This window comes from Carex rostrata, chromosome 15 (assembly GCF_964058835.1).
Source record: "Carex rostrata chromosome 15, lpCarRost1.2, whole genome shotgun sequence".
NCBI lineage: Eukaryota > Viridiplantae > Streptophyta > Magnoliopsida > Poales > Cyperaceae > Carex > Carex rostrata.
Window position 1 is genome coordinate 876,341 of NC_135932.1, and position 22,193 is coordinate 898,533.

The following is a 22,193-nucleotide window of genomic DNA, read 5'->3' on the forward strand; positions in this document are numbered from 1 at the left end:
GTGTGTGTGTTTGGAGACCAAATTTTATATTTTTTGGAATTTTTTTACTATTTTTTTAGAATTTTTCAAAATAGAGTTTTTAATATTTTTTATGACTGTTTTGAAAAATTCTGAAAAAAATAGTAAATTTTTTTTCAAAAAATATAGAATTTGGTCTCCAAGAGCATTCTAGTATGGAGAATATGTTGAGTGCTTCAGATCAACCATTTGGATATTAAAAATATAAAAATAACTTATAATCATATGCCATCATAGGTTTATGGAAGTAAAGTAGCCAACCTCTATATATATATATATATATATATATATATAGAGGAGGATCCAATTACACATTTTTTTGGTGACACCGAATTACACTCTCAATTTTCAAAGTTTTCAAAGTTTATATAGTCGATCCAAACCGTTAAGTATAATGGAAATATTAAAATGTGCTTGGAGATCAAATTTTACATTTTTTGGAATTTTTTTACTATTTGTTAAGTATTTAACAAATCGCTATATTTAGACCATTGAATTTTGTACCCATCTTAATAAATAGTAAAAAACTTCAAAAAATATATAAAATATATAAAATTTGACCTACAAGCATATTTTTTAACATATCTATCATGTTGAACGGTTTAGATCGACTATTTGGACTTTAAAAATATAGAGTGTATTTCGGTGTCACAAAAAAAAGGTGTAATTGGATCCCTCCTCATATATATAGAGAGAGAGAGAGAGATGGGCTACGGTGAGTTGCGAAGTAAAACGCATTTCTACTTCACGCCATATTTTTATTTTGAAAGTCCAAATGACCGATCCGAACTCTTAGATGTTTAATCCATATTGAAATGTGCTTGGAGACCAAATTTTATATTTTTTGGAATTTTTTTACTATTTATTAAGCATTTTTTAAAATTGTTGTTTTGATGTGAAGAGTAAAAAACAATAAAATTTTCTGGACCATCAAATCAGTGACTTTCAAAATTGCTTAATAAATAGTAAAAAAATTCGAAAAAATGTAAAATTTGGTCTCCAAGCTCATTTCAATATGGAGAACAAGATGAACGGTTCGGATCGACGTTTTGAACTTTAAAATTGCAATATATGAGCGTGAAGTAAAATAGTCACTTTACTTTGCAACTCACCGTAGCCCATCTCTCTCTCTATATATAGAGAGAGATGAGCTACGGTGAGTTGCGAAGTAAAACGTATTTCTACTTCACGCCGTATTTTTATTTTGAAAGTCCAAACGACCAATCCGAACCGTTAGATGTTTAATCCATATTGAAATGTGATTGGAGACCAAATTTTACATTTTTTGGAATTTGGTTACTATTTATTAAGTATTTTTTTAAATTGCTGTTTTGCTGTGAACAGTAAAAAACAGTAAAATTTTCTGGACCATCAGATATCGACTTTCAAAATTGCTTAATAAATAGTAAAAAAATTCCAAAAAAATGTAAAATTTGGTCTCCAAGCACATTCCAATATGGAGAACAAGATGAATGGTTCAGATCAACGTTTTGAATTTTAAAATCGCAAAATATGAGCGTGAAGTAAAATAGTCACTTTACTTCTCAACTCACCATAGCCCATCTCTCTCTCTCTCTCTCTTTATATATATATATATAGAGAGAGAGAGAGAGTGTGACTAATGTGCATTCGAATGTATATGGGCCAAAATACATACGGTCCAAATTCGACTTTTCAAAATTCAAACGGTCGATCCGAACTGTTCATCTTGTTCTCCAGTTCTCCATATTAATATGTGCTTGGAGACCAAATTTTACATTTTTCTGAATTTTTTTACTATTTATTAAGTATTTTACAAAATTGTTAATCCAATGGTGGCTTAATAAAACAGTAAAATCAACAGCCACCATTGGATCAACAATTTTGTAAAATACTTAATAAATAGTAAAAAAATTCAAAAAAAATGTAAAATTTGGTCTCCAAGCACACTTTATTGTAGATATCACATCTAACGGTTTGGATTGACGATTTGAACTTTGAAAATGTAGAAAATGCTTGTTGTAACTCAAAAATTGTTGTAACTTGATCCCTCCTCATATATATATATATTTATAGTTACACATTGCTGATGAGGTGTAATAACGTCCATGATTTGTCGTTGTACCTCAGCCTACGAATGATTCAAATCAATTATATAAAATCTTCATTAAAATTATTAAATATCAAAGTGCGATTTCATGCATTCTTTGATATGCCAGCCGGGATGAATTCGACCTACCAACATGCTAATGAGTCGATTAAGCAAAAAATTCAAGTACGATTTCATGCATTCTTTGATATGCCAGCCGGCATGAATTTGACCTATTATATATGTATTTTTTTCATTTCATACGCAATATGTTATGGACCTATGCGCTACGCATGCAAGTGAAAAGAGACTTCATATTCACGGATTCACCCCACCCCACCATGCATGCGTGTCGGGTTGCAGATTTTAACAGCTAATATTCAACTAGCGCAGATTGAGATGAGAGGAACTTTTTTTTTTGGGACCAAACTGTCCTTTCATAGAAAAGGAAACAATAAAAATACGATTTCAACTTTCCAAATCATACTGTTCCAAAAAAAAAAAATTAATGAATACCGTCACAATTAATTGAAAAGTTATCGGATATTCGGATGATGTTAAAGTAAGTAGAAAAAATGTATTTTAAATGAGCAAAATATTAATAATTACAGAATGTTATCCAAATAAAAATTTGAGAATCACAATTATTATTATTATTATTTTTTTGAAATCTTGATAGCGGCTACTAAGATTGTATTAAGAAACGTGTTTACAACCTCAAATATCCCTAATTATTATTACAATTATAATTAAAGTATAATATAAAAATAAACTGAAAAGCATACGACCTAAAATATAAATTACTACTCCTAAAAAAATATATATTTACAACATAAATTCAAATAGAATGTCTTTACAGTCTATGTATTTTAATTATTCAAATACCTTCGTCTGTCTTTTTACCTCTGATTTTAGAAAAACAATTGATCTGACTTATTCGTGACTTCTTTTCTCTTTCATCTACAGAGACATCAAGTTTATTAACTACCTCTATTATACATTGTAAAACCATATATTTCTCTGGCTTCGAAATATAAATAGATAATGTGTATTCTTTAGATGAGTAAAATTATCTAACACCATTGCGTAAATCTTCACGGGTTTCGTATTTAAAATTGAGTAATTCAAGTTTTTTGATCTCGTGTTCAAATAAAATTGCCAACTCATCGATATTCATCTAGTAAATAAAAGAATATATAAATAATTATCGTTTTGTATTTGAATCAAAAGCTAATATGTAATTTAATTATTGCAATTATTATTTTTACCGTGTAATTCTATATTTGCAAAAATAAAAGAGAAACAATTTAAAACTGTTTATAAAAAGAATTAATGTTGAGTGGTATCCATTAATTACTTTTTTTTTTTTATAAAACAGATAGTATGATTTGTAAAAAATTAGAATACTATATCTATTGTTGTTTTTTCGATGAAAGGACAGTTTGGTCTAAAAAATAATTTCCTCTCACTTCAGATCTGCCCTAATTAAAATATTAGCTGTTAAAATGTACTATTCGCAAGGGGATGTTTTTTATTAGATTGCGGTCTCTTTATTCTTGTGGAAGATGCAAGCTTCTGTCGTGAATTACCCCGAGGCATTTGTGTCTTGAGAACTTTCAAATTCGGAGATTATAACTAGTGAAATTTGATAAAATATTTATAAAATGCTCTCATCTTTCTACCAAAACATGAAATGCTTTGATGCATATGCAAACTAGTAATATGACTCCCTAATTTTTCTTTACGCGTAAATTCTGAAAACCAGCAATACGACTTGCTGATCTATCTTGACGTCTTGCTCTTCGTCTTTTAGGAATTCCTTGGCTCTTCGTCGTTCGAGGAATATATTGCGAGTGAATTAAGATCGAGAAATCTATGTTCTTGACTCTTCTTAAGGCTTATTAAATTAAAGTAGCGCACGCCGCTCATGAATTTATTGGAGACAATCAAGAAATCTATATATCTTCTTGAATCTTCTGAGCTTGAAATTTATATGAATATTTGAAACTTGATGGGCAATTCTGTAATTCTTGCTAGGCTTCTTTTTAGAAAAGAGAAAAGCTGTTTGGGCCACGCTTCTCTTCATAATGGGTCTATGAGTTGTTTTACTCTTTTGAGCTTTACGATATGTTAATCTTTCATTCTGAATTTTCGGCCTTTTCCAAATCTGATCCGATTTATTCTAATCATTGGGTCCTCCCTTGTCGGCTACTCGTACGATGTTGCAACTTGCGCGATATTCGAATTTCGAATATCGTCCAGATTCGCGCTGGATCGCCATGATTCATTTACCTTTGTCGGATTTGGATTTAGCGGATTCGATTCGAACGAGGGTTTAGATCCGATTGGAGACCCCAATCTTGTCAGCGTTTTCTGGCTACGGCAGCCTCTCATCCGAGCATGGTCAGTGTCCTCGCAATCTGGGGAATTCGTGGGAATTCTTGTCGAGGACGGGCGATGACTGGGATGACCGGAGTGCCACCATTCTTCTCCGATTGGGCTTATTTCAGGCTCAAATGATTTTTAGTTAATTGAATTTGATAAAATACCCTTCTTTTAAAAAAAAATTCAAACAAAATATTCTTCTAGAACCCACTCATGTAAAACTTTCTCCTCCTCTCAATTTACTTCTAGTATTTTTAAGTTGACTCTCCTCCTTCAAATTTTTTGATATCTTCGTTTAAAATAAACTAAAAGTTGAAAAATAAAAATATAGTTCTATTGGTATGGACCAGTGTTCTAAATAGCTAGCTATATCTTTTTCGGACCATAAACGCTATGTTATAAGATAAAATTGCGCTAACTTAGCTACGACCGCTATAGCTATAATAGTTGACCGCTATTACCACTATACGAGACCCGCTATGCTACATGGTTTTTTTTTTGCAATTTATATGCAATTTACATGGTTTTCTACGATAAGTATACTAAACCAAACTATATGCTTCTATTTTTATTTGTGATTTATTCTATCATTCTATATCGAGAAATATTCAAATACTAATTCTTCATTTTGATTACTCTTTTTTAATTTATAGTATTCATTTGTAAAATTATTATCATTTGTTTCAATTGAAAGTTGATTTTGATTATTATTATAATTAATAAATGTTTAAATATGTATATTGACTTCATTTACCTTATAAAATTAATTGCTCTTTGTCTATTATAATATGTAATACCATGAAGTATAAACTATTAAATAATGTTACTTTTTAGATTTTTTTTTTCCTTCTTATTTGCGTAATTGATAAAAAGTATAGACTTAGATTAGTTGTCATTTAGTTGTTACATCAATTCTCTAATATTAATTATGTTGATAATTAGTAGAAATATAGAATATAAAGTTTGAAAAGGAAAAATCGCTATGTGTGATAGCTTCCGCTATAGCTACGCTATTCGCAATAGCTTTTTTTTTTCATGGACTGTATAATTTATGGACTGTATAATTTATGGACTGTTTATAATCGCTATTTAATTAGAACCTTGATATGGACTGTATAATTTATATATGATTATATCATAAACATCTCGTCTGTTTCATAAGAGGCCACACTTCTTGCCAATACACTACTCGACACATTATACTTATGATTATACTAACTATTGGCGTAGATCAACATATTTTTCTCCATATATACAAATTAATCAAATTTCCGGACAAGTTAGTCGCTTAGTTTATATTTTTGGAGGCCTGTTTGGTAGATGTAATTTTTTTTTTTTTTTTTACTAATGAATAATAGAAAGTTCTTAATTAACCTAAGTCCAAGTCCTGTCGAAAAGTTATACGCTTCAAATAAAATATATTAATGTGTTCTTATGCTTTTCTTTAATTGCACATAAATCGTACGTTAATTTTGGAAGAACAATAATTATGATAAATTTACATTGTTTCAGTTAGATTTACCAAAAACTGACTGAGAATTTTAATTCGATCTGGATGAGACATAACATGGGACTATATATATTAATTAAGTAATGTACATCTACCGATTTTGTATGTTATTATGAAAATTTATCATCCTGAACAGCTTAGCATCTAAATAGGATCTCACCTAATACAATTTTCTCTAAATCCTTATATCAGTAGGAATAAATTGGCAACTTGCCAACCTGACAAACCAATTCAATTAGATAACAAATAAAACCACAGGTGAAGGACACATCAGCAAAGGATAAACAACTCGAGAAGCAAGCGAAAGCAATAATAATCGTGCGGCCCGTGCTGAGATCGCAGCGGCACTGAACAAGATGAAGAAAGAGGTGACTGCGGAGATGGAGGCGAAACTTGCTGGGAAGCAGCAGTGCATCGAGACCAAGCTTGTATTTTGTCACAAGTATCCGGTTTCGTTGTGCCTATCACATGTATGTACTGTGCCGTGCTGATGCGCAAAGAGAGACACATCTGGCCGCGACACTACATACTAGCAATTCATTAGGTACAGTATTTTCATTTATGAGTTTATTTTATTAACCATGGTACGTATAAAATTTACAATAACTACTAAGGGATCAAATTATTTGTAGTGATAGCATAAAGGGTCATGAATTTCTTTCTCCATGTAGCTTCGTTTTTATGACTTCATTTCAAAAAAAATTTTGTTTCCATGACAATGTCATTGTATTTTTTTTGTCAGGTCCTGCATAAATTATTGTAACAAAACAACGTGATCGATCATGTGGGAAAAATGACACGGCGAAGCCGATTCCATCATGGAATGGCACAGAACGGCACGGCACGTGTTACTGTTCTCAGGGGTGGAGGCAGGATTTTGAGTAATGGAGGTCAAAAACATACAAAAAAAATGTGAAGAATGGTGAGCTTGGAGGTACGATTTTCATGGAAGTTGAGTGTTGGATGGGAGAGAGAGAGTCAAAGTGACATGTGAAGAGTAGTGAGTTTCTCCACTTCTGAAAAAAAAAAATATAAAATACTATAAGTTCTAAGTTGTACACATTGTACAATAGTCTATTTTTTTTTTTAATGAATAGGGGTCAACAATACAAAATTTTCATAAATTTATGGGGGTCATTTCTAAGATACCGATAATATTTAACTATAAACAATACAACAAAAGTATATATAATAATTAGGTTTTGAAATTGAATGGGGTCAATTGACCCCCATTGGATCAATGTCAATTCGCCCCTGACTGTTCTATGCCATGACCACCCCTTGACATTTTGGTGACAGCATGGCACACCACGTAATCACGCGAGTCACGTGTAATTAGAACCGTTAGGTCTTAATCAAATGGTGAATCTTGAAGAAACTAACTTAAATTATGAAAAAATAGTTAAACGTGAGAAACGTGACTAGTTATGTTTTCAAGTGCCGTGACTACCCCTTGACATTTTGGTCACGGCACGGCACGGGTTACTGTTCACTTGGTCACGATATGACACGAGACCAAAGTCACAGCACATTTTTTCCACTCTAAACGCGTGATTATCTATATATTTTTGCCCTCAAATATTTTCATTGCTTACTCTCGCTCAAATGTGAAGAAACAGTGAATAAAAGATAAAATGTAACAAAATTTGTAGAAAACAAGTTCAAGATGAGCATTTTTTTCCTCATCGTTTGATGAAGTGAGACACTATTTTTCTATGCATAATATGGAATAAAAAACAAAAAACAAAATTGCAATACAACGTGGTGTTTTTTTTTTTTTATGAGTGTGACATTTTTTTTTTCAATTTTTAGTTTAATCAAGAGAAAAATATGAAATTTTTAAAGGGAAGAGAAGAGATAACTTAAAAGAATGGAAGTAAATTGGGAGGGGGAGAAAGTTTTACATTTATGGGTCCACAGGAGTATTTTGTCAAGAAATTTTGAGAGAGAATATTTTGTTTGATTTTTTTTTTAAAGCAAGGTTATTTTATCAAATTTCCCGTTTCAAAAGTCTTCTTTGTGTTCGTTCAATGTCTTGATGTTGGATTGGGTCAGACCACCGAAGACCGGCACCTGTCCTTGCTTTGGTACCGATCATTGACAGTACCATTCTCACACCGTCCTCGCATCTTCAACTTCAAGTCTTATGATCTCTTCTCTAGGACCATCAGTTTGTCTTTATTATAGGATTCCTTCAATTTGGTATAAATATGCTTGTTTGTTCGACGCAAACTGTTAACGTAGACAGACTTATCAGTTTGTTTTTACAAAGTGTTGTTGTGTCTAGGGCTGTAAATGAATCAAATCGAATCGAATTTACTTCAGTTTGAGTTTGACTTTGAAACTAATCGAACTGGTTTGATTTATTTCAAAACAAACTAATTTCGAATTGAATTAATTATGAACTGAAAATTTTTCGAATCGAAGTCAATCGAATTACGAATTACGAACTACAAATTTTTTATGACAGCCCTAGTTATTCTAGTAGTTTATACATTAGTTTTCTTCTCGTGAAACAAAATTCACACGGTTTCCTTTTATCTTTCACGAATTCATACTAGTGGATTATGGGTCATTTTAAAATTTATTTATCTTTTACGTTGCTGGATTGATTAAAATCACGGCATAGATCTAGTCAAATGAAACTTATTCTATTGTTAATTTGTTACGCTGCTGAAATATTTTTTTATTATAAGTTATCATTATATTACATATTTTGAGCTGTGATTTTACTATCACTTGTGGTCCTTGTAGAGAGAAGCTAATTACAAGTTTTCACAGTTATATATATATATATATATATATATATATATATATATATATATATATATATATATATAAAGTATATATATATATATATAAAGTATATATATATATATATAAAGTATATATATAGTAAAATTCTAACTAAGTACATATTTAACATTTTAGAAAAGGCTAAACTATATATATAAAAAAAGGATCAATTAAATTTTATATACATATTAAAAAAATTAAACTAATGAAATAGCTCTTATCTTGGTTGTAAATTTACCCCTACTTATGGGATCTAATAATAATGTTCTGCAAACAAGTCTTTGGTCTTATAACGAAGACAATACTTTCCGTGTGAAAAATCGTAGATTCGAAACTCAAAAGAGACAATATTTTGTTAATATTATACAGCTGAGTTATTTGACTTCCAACTTTTACTTAAAAAAATAATATATATATATACCCTGCAAGCATTTTGCCTGATTGGAGCAACTGGCATGTAGACTAGTAAAATTCGAGTTTGTATCCTCTACGGTACTGTATTCCGTCCAATAAACTAAAATTAACTCCTAGTGATAGAAATTTCGGTGTCTATTTAAATATAAGAGGTATGTTTTTTAGATTCGTACTACAATCAAAGAAGAATTTAGTAATCGGAGTGATCCGAATTCGTAAAGTTCATAGTATCAGAGGTTTTGTTTATTTTATCTTGAACACATAAAGAATTACGTATTGATTTCTTCTTATGGCCAGATATCACTTTTTATGCAATGATGTCACATATTTTTCTTTCAAATGTCAGATAAATATGACAAGAAATCTTTTTATGGCCGGAGTCAGAAACGGAGCAGGAAATAGAAAAGGGTGGAGCAAAATTTTTAGGCAGGACATAATTATATAATTAACTTAAATATAAATATATTTTTGTAATTTTTATACGAAACTATGATTAAAAAAAAGTATATTTTGGAAGAAAAATAATTGAGTGAGGATTAGACAAGTGCATCAAGTAAATAAGTGATGTGTCGTACAGTGATCCGTTATGTGAATGGGTTCACGCATCATGCTGTGATTAAATTTGAAAGGATGATCATGGTACGTTAGTCACACCGTGATCATATGTGATTGGTCATGTTTGTCATCTTTGGATATATTTAACTATTTTTTTTTCTATAATTTAAGTTAGTTTATTCAACAGTTTTAATCACGTGTGACTCGCACGACCACATAATGTGTCATGTCATGTCAATTTTTCAAAAAACCATGTCACACAAATAGTCACGAGATGTGGCACGTGAGTCACACCACGTGTCGTACCGTACAATACGTATCCAGTCGCAGTGCAGTTAACTGAAGTAATTTTAAGAATGCGTATGTTTTACCATGAAAAAAGTTTTGGGGTGGAGGTGGCGGTTAATTGGTTATGTTGTCCTTAAATAATTTTTAAACTTATTTCAATCTAGACTTAGTTTTTTTCAAAATGAATATATTTCGTGAACTATATACATATTTTTTTCATCTCATTGCACTTATAATTTGAGTACTAGTAGTTTGTTGACGTGTTGTAACGTGACATATTATAAAAAAAAATCATACAAAATGATATATTTTTTATAAAAATAGATTAATGGAAAGAATAATTATTTAACAATATTCGTGAATGATATTAAATAAATTGATATGATTAATTAATTATCAATCAATCTAAAAATTATTTAAATGATATTTAAAAAATGAAGAGAAATCAGGACTAAATTGAGTATCTACCAATCAAATAAGAGGGTTTAAGAAAAAATTTGAAAAAAATGGAGAAAGAGGAGGAAACGTAAATTCTGTGAGATAGAGAGCACTCGAGAGGCGTCAGTGAACACATAAAAAATAATAAAAAAGATGCATAGAATAAAAAGAAAATCATACTATTTAATCAGATAGTTAATATTCAATCTGATATTTCATTTTTTAATCATAACAATTAACAGATCAGAACATCACATACTTAATAAGAAAAGAGATTTTGCAGGAAATAATCTAACAAAAAAGGCCCACTGGTCATTTTCTCAAGTAACATTGTGCCGAATTGACATTAGTTCTTAGTTCTTTATTAAAACCTTTAGTTTAATTCTGTACTAATATATAATTAGTATTATTCATGATCCATAAGCATAAGTGAAACAAATATGAATATAAAATGATTCTATGCTTATCTGCATTTTGCCATTTTAGACCAAATTTCCATAGAGACCAACTTACCTTGTTTTGGCATTGCTCTGTGCAGACACACAAGATAAATACTACGTGGAAATAACTGGGCCCAAAAATAGAAACTGGGCCCACAGTAGGTGCATTTGTAAGTTGGTTAGCTCCATAACTGAACCCATGATGAAACCAACTATTAAAAGATTAGAACTTGAAAACAAAAATTAAGAAAAATTAGGAAAACTTCATCTCCAGCTAGATTACCAGCATTGATGCCCCGCTAATTTTGGATCATACTTGTCCTTCCCCAAAATTAATCTCTCTCTTCCACACACAAAATCTCTCTTTTTCTCTCCTCATTAACTTATCTGTATCTCTTGTGCCGGCATAGGATTATGACAATCTCAGCTTGTTTATTTTAAATTGGATGTCAAATTTTAGAAATTCCTCCGACATGACGAAACCTACGACAACGTCTGGAGATTCTGTCAAGAATGACAAGAAGAAAAAGGTTAATTGTGTGATCAATTTTTTTTTTTTTTTAATTCATGGGTTTTGAATTTTGATCTTATCATTTTTTTGTGACATTATGTCTGATTTTGCTTTCTGCTTGATCATGTAGTCTATTATATCGAATATATTTAATAGAAAAGAGAAGAATAACGGGAAATCCGACAAAGATTTGATATCAAGGAGAGAAATCATGATAGGTGCTTGTCTTTTTTTTTTTCCTTCACTAATTCTATTTCCTTTTGTACATTCATTTTCATATACTTTTTAACAATGGTATTATTTAACATTTTCTTGGAATTTTTTTTTCTTCATAGATATTGAGAGGCGGTTTGCTGAACGAAGAGGATTACCGCAGGCTCCTGCTATTCGCAAAGGTTTTTCAGGTGCATGGCTTGATTTGCAACGGTACCTTATAAATTGTCTTTATTTGCAGAATTTGGAAACATGTAAGAACCTCTTTGCTTACTTTCATTTCTTTTTTACCAGACAGAAACTTTAGCAAAAGGATTGAAGGATTGAACCTTAGCAGCCTTGATATGCCGAAAAGGCACCTTCCTGATATTAAAGAATTTCGGTACGCTTACGAATTAAGATAACGTGTTACTTCAAAAAATGAGAATGGAAATAATGTGTGATAATTCAGTTCCAACACTGCATCAAAATTAATTATTCTCATTTGTTCCAGGGTATTTGTGGCGACATGGAATGTCGGTGGAAAACCTCCTAATAGTAGCCTTAACCTAGAAGATTTTCTTCAAGTAGAAGGGAATCCTGATATTTATGTCATAGGGTACACATCATTTCATTTAATCAGTTTTTTTTTTTTTTTTTTTTTTTTTTTGAGGGTCAGTGAGCAATTGCTCACCAACGATTTGTATTAATATATATATATATATATAAAAATACTTTTGTTGTTTATTGAAAACAAGGAACCTTGGAAATTTTATTTTATGGTTCATGATATAACAGAATTAGCATTATATTAAATGAACAAACCAACTAGCACTAGTAAGGATTGTGATTGCTAGTTTATCTATATTTTGAAAACTAATTAAAAGTCTTTTGTCCAATAATATTTTCTACAATAAATAAAACCAGGAAAAAATAATATAAATTGCATGGTTTTGCTCCTTTACTTGTACCAGTCTTGACTGGTGTAGTAGCAAGATTTCATTACTATAATGCTTAATTGAATTAGAATGAGCCAATAAATACTATAGTGTCACTAAATGCTAGTGTAATGTCTTACCCAAATTTCATTATACAATGCTTAGTTTGAACTAGAATGAGGCACACAATTAAACACTACACATATACAGATTTCAAGAGATAGTGCCACTAAATGCGGGCAACGTGTTGGTATTAGAAGACAATGAGCCGGCAACAAAATGGCTCGCATTAATATGCCAAGCGCTTAATAGTCCTCGTGATACCAGCTCCCCCTCTCAACCTCCTGTTGACGACTCCTTCAGAGACTCCAAGAATACCTCCAATGGCTCCGGCCTTCACTTCTTCCAAAAGTCAAATCTCAAACTTCTCAGCAAGAACTTCCGGGTTGACAGTGGACTCGTCAAGTCATGCAACTGCTCAGCCGATCCATCATGTATGAGGAGACGTGCTAGGGACATACGCGAGTTCATGTACCGGTTTGAGGCCGGGTGCGACGAGGATGCACCGGTGACTAATTTTGGCGGTGGTATTGGCTACAGCACAAATTATTGCTTGGTTGCGAGCAAGCAGATGGTCGGGCTGTTTTTGTCAGTTTGGGTCAAAACTGAGCTGGTTCAACATATCGGCCATCTCAGAGCTGCCTCAGTTGGCAGAGGCATTATGGGTTGCCTTGGAAATAAGGTAAATAATTGATCATTTGGATTTTATTTGTACATTTAAACAGCATATGAATATGATTAAATTGACTCAGTTTGCAATTTAAATCTCATTTTAATTTAATGAAAAAAATGTATACATGTACATAAAAATAAAAACAAGTTGTGTTGCATTTGAAGGTGTTTAGACTTTTATTACAAGGTTTTTGAGAAAAAATATGGGTCAAGCCCATATTTGATTCCATTGATATGGTAAATTACAAGAGTTTTGTAATGAATAAAATACAACAAAAGAAAGGCTCAAACAGCTGAGCCATGTTCAAAGATAGCAGTTGAAAAAGTAAATTTCCCAAAAAAATTTAAACTAACACAAAAACAAACTGAAAAACCCAAAGCCGTAAATTTTGCAGAATAAGTCCCTACTTTTCTCTTCACCGTGCCAGTACCCTTCCATACCAGTGAAGCTTCTTTTGATCTCTTCCGCCTTCACCGTACCAGTACATTGTTCCTTTTATTACAAGGTTATTGATGCATTTATTATGTTTGTAGGGTTGCATTGCCATAAGCATGTCGCTCTATTGGACGAATTTCTGCTTCGTGTGCAGCCATTTGGCATCAGGTGAGAAGGAAGGCGACGAGCTGAGACGCAACTCTGATGTAGCAGAAATCCTCAAGAGTACACAATTTCCCAAAATTTGCAAACTTCCTGGCCGTCAGATCCCCGAACGGATTCTAGATCACGAGTAAGTATTCTTCCAAGTAGGAGAAAAGAAAAAAACTAAAATGTGTATGTTTCATTTGCATCAGTTTTGTAATTCTTGTGATGAACATAATGAATCGTAGGAGAGTAATTTGGCTCGGTGATTTGAACTACCGAGTGGCGCTGAGCTATGATGAGACAAAATTTCTATTGGAGGATAATGACTGGGATACACTTCTTGAAAAGGATCAGGTATGCAGTTGAATAAAATAAAAAATAAAAACTATAATAAAAAATAAATAAGATGAAATAAAAACATGGAAAAGTAAATAATATTACTCTCTGTTTTGTAATTACAGTTGAAGATAGAGAAAGAAGCTGGAAGGGTTTTTAAAGACTGGAAAGAAGGGAAGATCTACTTTGCACCTACTTACAAATACTCTCATAATTCTGATTCCTACGCCGGTGAAAATGTGAAGTCGAAGAAGAAACGTAGAACTCCAGCATGGTAATACACACTTTATACTCTCTTGAAAAAAAAATAAAGTGAGGCTATGGTACTATACATAGCGCATATTGATCCGTACTATGATCAATATCTTTATTTTTAAAGTCAAAATAATTGATTTTAAATTGTTCAACATAATCTTCACATAAAAATGTACTTGTATATCAAATATCACCAAAAGATCTTTTGACGGAAGGAAGTCACTAACCTGAGAATCCATCTTTGCTGAGAACCTCTGTAAAAGATCTGCTCTCTTTAAATTCATATATTTTAAAAACTTTCTTTTCTTTTTTTAGACAGGTAGAAGATCACTTGATTTATAGATTCTAGATCATTCAAACGTAATGATTTTCTACCTATCTAAATAAATTCTAACAAAAAAATAAAATTTAGTATGTGTACATTTTCATATGGAAATCATATTGAAGGGGTTCACATAGATTATTTAAACTTTGAAAATGAAAATATTAATATGTAGTACGAACCAATCTATGCTATACATAGTACCATAGACCCCCCCTAAAAAAAAATACATGTTGAATATTCATGCCTGATAGCACAAACCAGTAAAATTTTGGGGAGTTTGAAAAGAAATTCAAGCAAACTGAGAGTTATGATATGGTAGGTGTGACAGAATACTATGGCATGGTGATGGAATAGAGCAGCACCAGTACATAAGAGGTGAGTCAAGATTCTCTGATCACAGGCCGGTCTGTGCCGTGTTCACCATTCAAGTCGACACATCACTTGGAGGCAGAGGGAGGAAAGCATTCTCCGCCATCGGATCAAGAATTCCTCTGGATGATGTCATACCACAACGGCACAGCTTTTATGACTTTTAAAATACTTCTATATATATGTACTCCCCTAGCCATGTACATTTAAATTTTGTTTGAATGTAACAAATTGTAATTGCCTTTGTAGTTTAAGGTCCCATTATAAAGCACATGTATATATGTAACAAAAAGCAAACAGAATAAATGATATAACATATACATTTATTATTTCTTACCAACATTGAAATTGTTCCTTGCTGCAGCAACTGAGTATTACTGTAAATACAAGCAATACCAGAAGACTGCAGAGTAAGTTATGTACGCATCTCTCGCATTGTACACTTATTGCGGGGGAAACCTCATAAGATAATAACATCACTAATATACATAAAATAACAGAACTAAATGCAGTTACTTATGCTATCGAATTATTTCCATTTAATTTTACTGAATCCTCTTCTTGTTTAACTGCCTGATCCCGATTTTCTTCCGCTTCTGATCCCAATTCCGGTTCAGAATTGCTCGAATGAAGAGATCCATTGGGAATAACGTATTCTTGGGCGGGGCCCGTGTTATTTTCAGGGCTCCAAAAAAGGGGCATTCTTTTGTCATCCTCTCTCATCATTGCGCCATATTCGTTAATTTCAAAAGTCCTTTGATTATTGCCCCCGAAGCACGACTCTAACTGGTCCATGTTGAATAAATCTTCCATTATTTTCTTCGTGTTTTGGTCATCAGAGTATACAAATTTCACTTTCCTATACGTCTTTGGCTCCAGAAATGGCTTCACCATCTGCACATATCAAGAAAATAACCATTTAATCCAACATTTTTAAAATAACCAAAAAGCTGATATCCATATATTGAAAGTTACGTAATTTTTTTCCATCTCATTTTTAATTGCTCAAACCTGAATCTACCCTTGTGGGGTTTCTCACAAAAAGAGATGCAAAAACTTCGAATTGACATTTGGAATAAATTACACATGGAATTTTAGACAGAACTGCTCCAGAAATTATCTTTTAAAGAATAGTGGTGAAATTATCAACTGATGTCTACAATTATAAAAATAATTCGACTACCATAAACAGAATATATCAGGTTGAATTTTATCTGCAAACATCCATAGAAAGGTATTGCTGCGTTGTGATGTCTAAATGTGTGGGCATGACTTGCAAATATAGTAAAATATTGGTTGCAAGTTATTATTTATGCAGTAAAAAAGTTGAAGCAATGTCAAGAGAGAAACTTACAACATAAAATGGCTCGAAGAATTTGGGGGGATTGTAGAGGATAGCAATGCCAAGCCTTTCAGGGTAGTGGTTTTGTAAAACATGTGCCGCCTCTTTAGTTACCTTAACTGAGATGTGTGACAAGTTGAACCCTTCATAATCGATTAGCCATACCATCTGATCCTGGCCCAGTGGCAGGTTGAGAATAGCATTCTCCATGCAATACACCAAGTGTTGGATCTGTCCCCTTGTCGACTTTGTGTTCTGGAATTAAATACAATTAAATTAAAAAAAAAAAAACGAAAAAAATCCATAATGATTGAATTTGAGATGCAGTAGGTTTAATGTGGGGGCATATATCATATAGTATGGTAGGCATAAATACTACAGACATGATGCCGCATACAGGAAAATAATAAAACTTGAGTGAATTACACAAATTCTAGCACAGGTATCAGCATCACCCTTTTACAATTCGGCCTCAAACAAAATTTGTAGCTCTGTTCAGTAGATGTTCTAATTTTTAAATTTGGTCCACACCGATATTTTTCATTCAGAAAACATATAGAAGTCTTAGTTCAGGGTATCATTCTAGCAAAAATGGTGCCTTCCAGGTTAAACACTAACTTAAAAAAAAAATGGTACAATTATTATCTTTGGGAACCTGAATGAGAAATCTGAAATTTCGCGACCAAAAGGATAATTCTTTAGGAGCAACTGTGCAATTTACTCCTAAATAATTGCTAACCTGGCGAGCAGGTCTCATAATAAGTATGGGCCTTCCAGTCTTATCACAATAACTCGCCCTGTATGTTTTTCCTGTCTCTGCCTCGTGGGCCACCTGATCCTATTTTATAATATCATATTATTAAAGGACATATGGCAAAACATAAGAAACATACAAAAGTAAATTTAATAATACTTACCCAACGGATTTCATCAGGTTTGTACTCTGCTCGCCACTTTAGGGTTTCTTTAAGCATTTTGGTGGCTTTCTTCACATTCCAGTTTCTTGCAATTAAGTACCTCGCAATTGAAGAGTCTGAACAGTAGACGGCTGACTTGCCAGATAATGGGCCCAGTAAACCCCTCACCTCATTTATCTACAATTACAAAAATGAAAAAATAAACTAAAAACATAGAATGACTAAAGAAAAGATATTACAAAGTATAAGGACACTATTACAATTTAAATAACCTTTGATTTTTGCTCCTCAGAAGGTGCTTGCTTCTCAGCACCATTTGCTTCAGAGTTCGATGAAGTCATGACTTCTAATTTTATGCTCTCCTTGAGAAAAATTAGAACTCACAAATTTAACAATACCATTTGAAAGCAAAAATGTTAATTATTTTCTTTATGGAAAGTATGAAGTGAAACATAGCTGCACAGATCAATATCTTGACATTTGCATTTTCCATGAATCAACATAAGAAGGAGCAGTTGCTATTTGTTCAGTTAAAAAAATTCTATAAAAGGTACATAATCATTGATAGTTAAAACTATACTTCAGTATTTCCCTAATACACTATTCCATTTTTAGAGTAAGGTTGGGATCTTAATGCTGAGTCAGCAAATCATGATTACAAATGCAACACCATTTAATTTATCCAGACCAACTAACAGCAAGGAGCCAATCAATTAGAACAACAATTGTTAATATGCGACCAATAAGTTAATAAAATCACATTGTGCTACATCGGATCAGTGGATAACAAAACATTCTGGCATAATCTTAACACTATCGTGTCATCAATTCACAGAACCTGGATTGAACAATAAATTAAGCAGTTTCTAGATTTCCCATTAATTTCCACCAAAACGAAGAAGTAATATACAGCTAAAATTGCTAAAACGAAATCAACTGAAGCGTTAACTAATTACTAATCCAAACGGGTAATGCTAAAGTGCGCAGGAAAGGAGATCGCATACCTCTGCCTAACATGCGCCGAGGAATGGTTGCCGTGGTAAGAAGTCTGTCTCTAACTGGACCTCTCCAGTCTCTGGCCAGCTAAAAGCCTTAAGAGGAGTCAGAGACGAAGGCACCGTCGCGAAATGGAAATCTCAAAATATTTCGTTGAATTATGTGAGTATTATATTTCCCTATATTTCGTTGAATTATATTATAGTGAAATAAAAAAAAGAATATTATATTATAGGGAAATATGCTTAGCGAATAAATCGGACGGCTGGAATCTGTTGAGTGCCCCTCGTGGGAAACCTGGAGACAATCAGGACCGTCGAATAGAATCTAACCTCCTCTGTGGGACCCATCCTTTCAATAGAGAAATAGTCGTGATTCGCGTGATCTAGATCTATTGAAAGAGTCGTGATTCGCGTGATCTAGATTAAAGACAATCAGAGCTGTATCTCTCATTCTTCTTGATGTCTAGATCTTGTAAGGATTTTGATTTACTGATTTTTTTTTTTTTGAGGATGCTCAGCTGTTGAATTTTCAGATCTCACATAGATAAATTTTTCAAATTATGTGTTTCAACACTTAAGCATGCACTGATCGCGCCGCATATGATCCCAACGCCCGTAGACCGCATGCCGCACCCGTGGACCGCGCCTGCGAACCGAGCCTGTGCACCGCGCACCCTTTTTTCTGCTAAAGGCGGGATTCGAACCCAATTCAGTTCTGTTGGTGCCAAAATTATTACCACTACACTAACAGGGGCGGAACTAGAATTTGAGTATAGAGGGGGCTATGTAAAGTTGGGGGGGTGCTAATACATATAAAAGAAACAAATTAGTAAGAAAACTAGTTGATTAACTCTCCCAAAATTTAATTTCTTCTACCAAATCTAGATACTTGATAATACAATTTTGAAAAGTTGGGGTGGCTTAGCACCCCCTGCTAAGCTTATGTTCCGCCCCTGTACACTAGAGTTCACATGTGTTATTTTGTAGATAAATATAATATTTAACTATTTTTCTCTACAAATTTGATTTAAATTATAACTATATAAATATCATATATAAAATAATAAAAATATATACATATATATATATTAATAGCCGTATCGTATCCTTCATTTTTGAAAATTGTTGTATCACCGTACCCGTATCATATCGTATCATATTTGTATTATTATTGCTTTGAGATTTGTGCAGCACGTATTTGAACGGTTGATTTTCAAAAAGGTCACGCAAATAATAAAATAATGAAACGCTTGATTTTCTTCATTTTATAATATTTTATAATGAAATAATATGTTTCCGTTGCAGTGCACGAGTACGATGCTAGTAAATAAATAATGCACCGGGAGCAGGGGAGCTGTCTTTCCCAATAGATAGACTAGTATTGGCTTGTTTATTCGGTTTTGTGGATTAGGATATATTCTGGAACATCAACTGATATTACGTGTGGTATGTTACTGAAGGACATATCCCATCGTAAAGGTGCCACGTCACACAGTCGTAAAGTTGCTATTTGTTCACATAATTAAATTAGATGGAAGATTAGTGATTATTACAACTAAATCATACCTTTACAAAAAAAAAAGCAACTAAATTATAGTTTAGTGACTAATTTTAACAAATGGTAAAATTATTTGATGAGATATCTAGCATATTTAACAAATGATAAAAATAGATTTATCATTCTATTTATGCATGCTTCAACTTCCGGCAAGCTTTATAAAGGTTCTGATTAGCGAAAATTGTATTTATATCATTTTTTGGAAAAACAAACCATTTAATCATTTTTAAATATATATACACACACTATTTTCATATTCAGAACCTGGGTGACGCGTAATCTGGACTCCGTACTAGGAGCTATACAGTGCGGGGTGGCTACCAGCCTACCACAGACTGTAGCAGATGATTCGGCGATGTGGCTATACAAGGGTCCACTGGTGTACTTCTGGATAGTGGAGTTCCACTATCCATACCGGGTGTTTCGTCAGTTTGGATATCCTCCACTCCTCCTCGCAGATCCAAACGTCCCGAGATCTGAGATCAGGAGGCTACACGGGTAAGTTATGTTCTTTTAGCATTTTGTAGCGAACATTAGTTATTGGGCTATTGGCTTAAAATTGCAACTAACATATTAATTACAGGACGACCCATGGTAATCACCCCGGTAGAAATTGGAGTTTGCATTACCAAATACACTACGAAAGGGCGAGGAATATGATTGACAACTTGTGGCATATGCCGGAGGATGGGGTGCAGTTCCAGGGAGATTCCCTATTGAGATATGAGGCTTGGTACATACGTGTCGGCATGGCCTCAGTGTATATAGAGGGACATTACGGCAATTTTCTTCGCGCGATGATATTCGAAGATGATGGTTATACCCCCACTGGCTGGAAAGGTGCTTGTCAAGTAATGCATATAAAACAACACATTTTTGAATAGTATGAACCTTTTTCATAACTTTTTTTTATCTAACCTTGTTTTTTTTTAGCTGCTGGTAGCGCTTAAAGGTGCCGCGCGTTCAATCATTTGTCTTGGAAAACATAACTACAGAGCGGTCAGGCATGCGATGTTGAACTTGGTTGCCCCCTGCATTGAGGACCACGTCCACGAGGCAAAGCTAGTCACCATGCTGCGAGACGCCGGAGAGGATATTGATTGGCGCATAATACAACCGGACGAGCCTGACGCGCCACCTGTTCTGAACAGTGAGATGCCACCGACCCCCACAGAGCAGCCAGAGTGGGACTATCATCGTTGGGTACTGCGCATGGCCAGTTGGCACGCCTACCGTGACGAGCACGGACGTCCATTTCTTTCCCCGGTATGTGATTCTTTATTTTATTTATTCCTTTATTTTAGGTAAAGATAGTTAAAATTTACTAAATTATTGGTATACGTGCAGGATCTTGCATACATGCCGCCACCGCCTGAGCAGCATGAGTCTCTAGAGATCCAGTATGTGCAGGATGAGAGCTTGACTTTCAGCCTTATAGGTTTTGCTCCAGCTAATTAGTGGAATACAGCCGCCTCCCCACCACCGCGTCAGCCGTATCCACCGAGGGCTCACGATTGGGAGGCCTTTGGTAGCGGGACACAGCCGTCCTAGCTTGCGGATTCCTTGTTCCATACCCCCCCCCCCTCGCCACCGCCAGCTACCCATGCGGCCGAGGATCCATGGAATAGAGCAGTCGAGATGAGCATAGAGGCCGAGGAGCCATACGATGAGTTTACACCAGCTCTCAAAGCGCAGGACAGAGGACTACAGTGGAATGACTGGCGTGGCTGAAATTTAAGTAGAGAAAATAGGGGTTAAGCACCTCACCGATTTTCGCCTTCGGATTGGTGCTGATAGAGAGTTTTTTTGTAGTTTCAGTTCAGTTTAGCATAGTTTAGTTTTGTTTTAGCGTAGTTTAGTTTTGTTATGTTTTATTATGCTTGAGTTTAGTTTTTTAGTTTTTGTTTTAGCGTAGTTTAGTTTTGTTATGTTTTATTATGCTTTGGGTTGAGCTATGTTATATATTATTATCGTTCTATGGTAGTATTTATACAACAACAAAAAACCATACACTAAAACAAACAAAATATCAAAAACAAAAAAAATCACTTGTTTTGACCAAAATAAAATTAAGAACAAAAACACAAAAATCACAAAGTTAAACAACATAATAAAATTCATACAAACCTCTAACTTAACAATTCAAACTAATCTAAATTCCAATCAAACTGAACAACATAATCGCCAAACACAAACTAAACTAAACTCCGAACGTACTAAACAAC

The 22,193-nt window shown here is 33.4% G+C and overlaps 3 protein-coding genes across 4 annotated transcripts; 2 read left to right on the forward strand and 1 right to left on the reverse strand.

Annotated features, from left to right (window-relative positions):
- Window positions 1-11,216: 11,216 nt before the first annotated feature.
- On the forward strand, window positions 11,217-15,320 carry LOC144566263 (type I inositol polyphosphate 5-phosphatase 5-like). 2 transcript variants are annotated; one of them, XM_078316239.1, is made up of 10 exons: window positions 11,217-11,442; window positions 11,554-11,641; window positions 11,759-11,827; window positions 11,931-12,018; window positions 12,130-12,234; window positions 12,764-13,295; window positions 13,820-14,013; window positions 14,114-14,222; window positions 14,330-14,478; window positions 15,104-15,320. In XM_078316239.1, exons 1-10 carry the CDS (start codon window positions 11,359-11,361, stop codon window positions 15,318-15,320), a joined length of 1,635 nt encoding a protein of 544 aa, XP_078172365.1. In that variant the 5' UTR covers window positions 11,217-11,358. The 2 variants fall into 2 exon arrangements, with proteins under 2 accessions (XP_078172365.1, XP_078172364.1); XM_078316238.1 differs by lacking the exons at window positions 11,217-11,442; window positions 11,554-11,641 and having other exon boundaries at window positions 11,743-11,849.
- Window positions 15,321-15,459: 139 nt separating this feature from the next.
- On the reverse strand, window positions 15,460-18,588 carry LOC144566264 (uncharacterized). Its single transcript, XM_078316241.1, has 6 exons — window positions 18,417-18,588; window positions 17,685-17,774; window positions 17,413-17,589; window positions 17,235-17,333; window positions 16,508-16,750; window positions 15,460-16,047 (listed from the first exon to the last, which is right to left on the reverse strand). Exons 2-6 carry the CDS (start codon window positions 17,751-17,753, stop codon window positions 15,670-15,672), a joined length of 966 nt encoding a protein of 321 aa, XP_078172367.1. The 5' UTR covers window positions 17,754-17,774; window positions 18,417-18,588; the 3' UTR covers window positions 15,460-15,669.
- Window positions 18,589-20,668: 2,080 nt separating this feature from the next.
- LOC144566587 (uncharacterized) lies at window positions 20,669-21,744 on the forward strand. Its single transcript, XM_078316638.1, has 3 exons — window positions 20,669-20,819; window positions 20,902-21,234; window positions 21,316-21,744. The coding sequence occupies exons 1-3, from the start codon at window positions 20,718-20,720 to the stop codon at window positions 21,424-21,426; spliced, it is 546 nt and encodes a 181-aa protein (XP_078172764.1). The 5' UTR covers window positions 20,669-20,717; the 3' UTR covers window positions 21,427-21,744.
- Window positions 21,745-22,193: the final 449 nt, after the last annotated feature.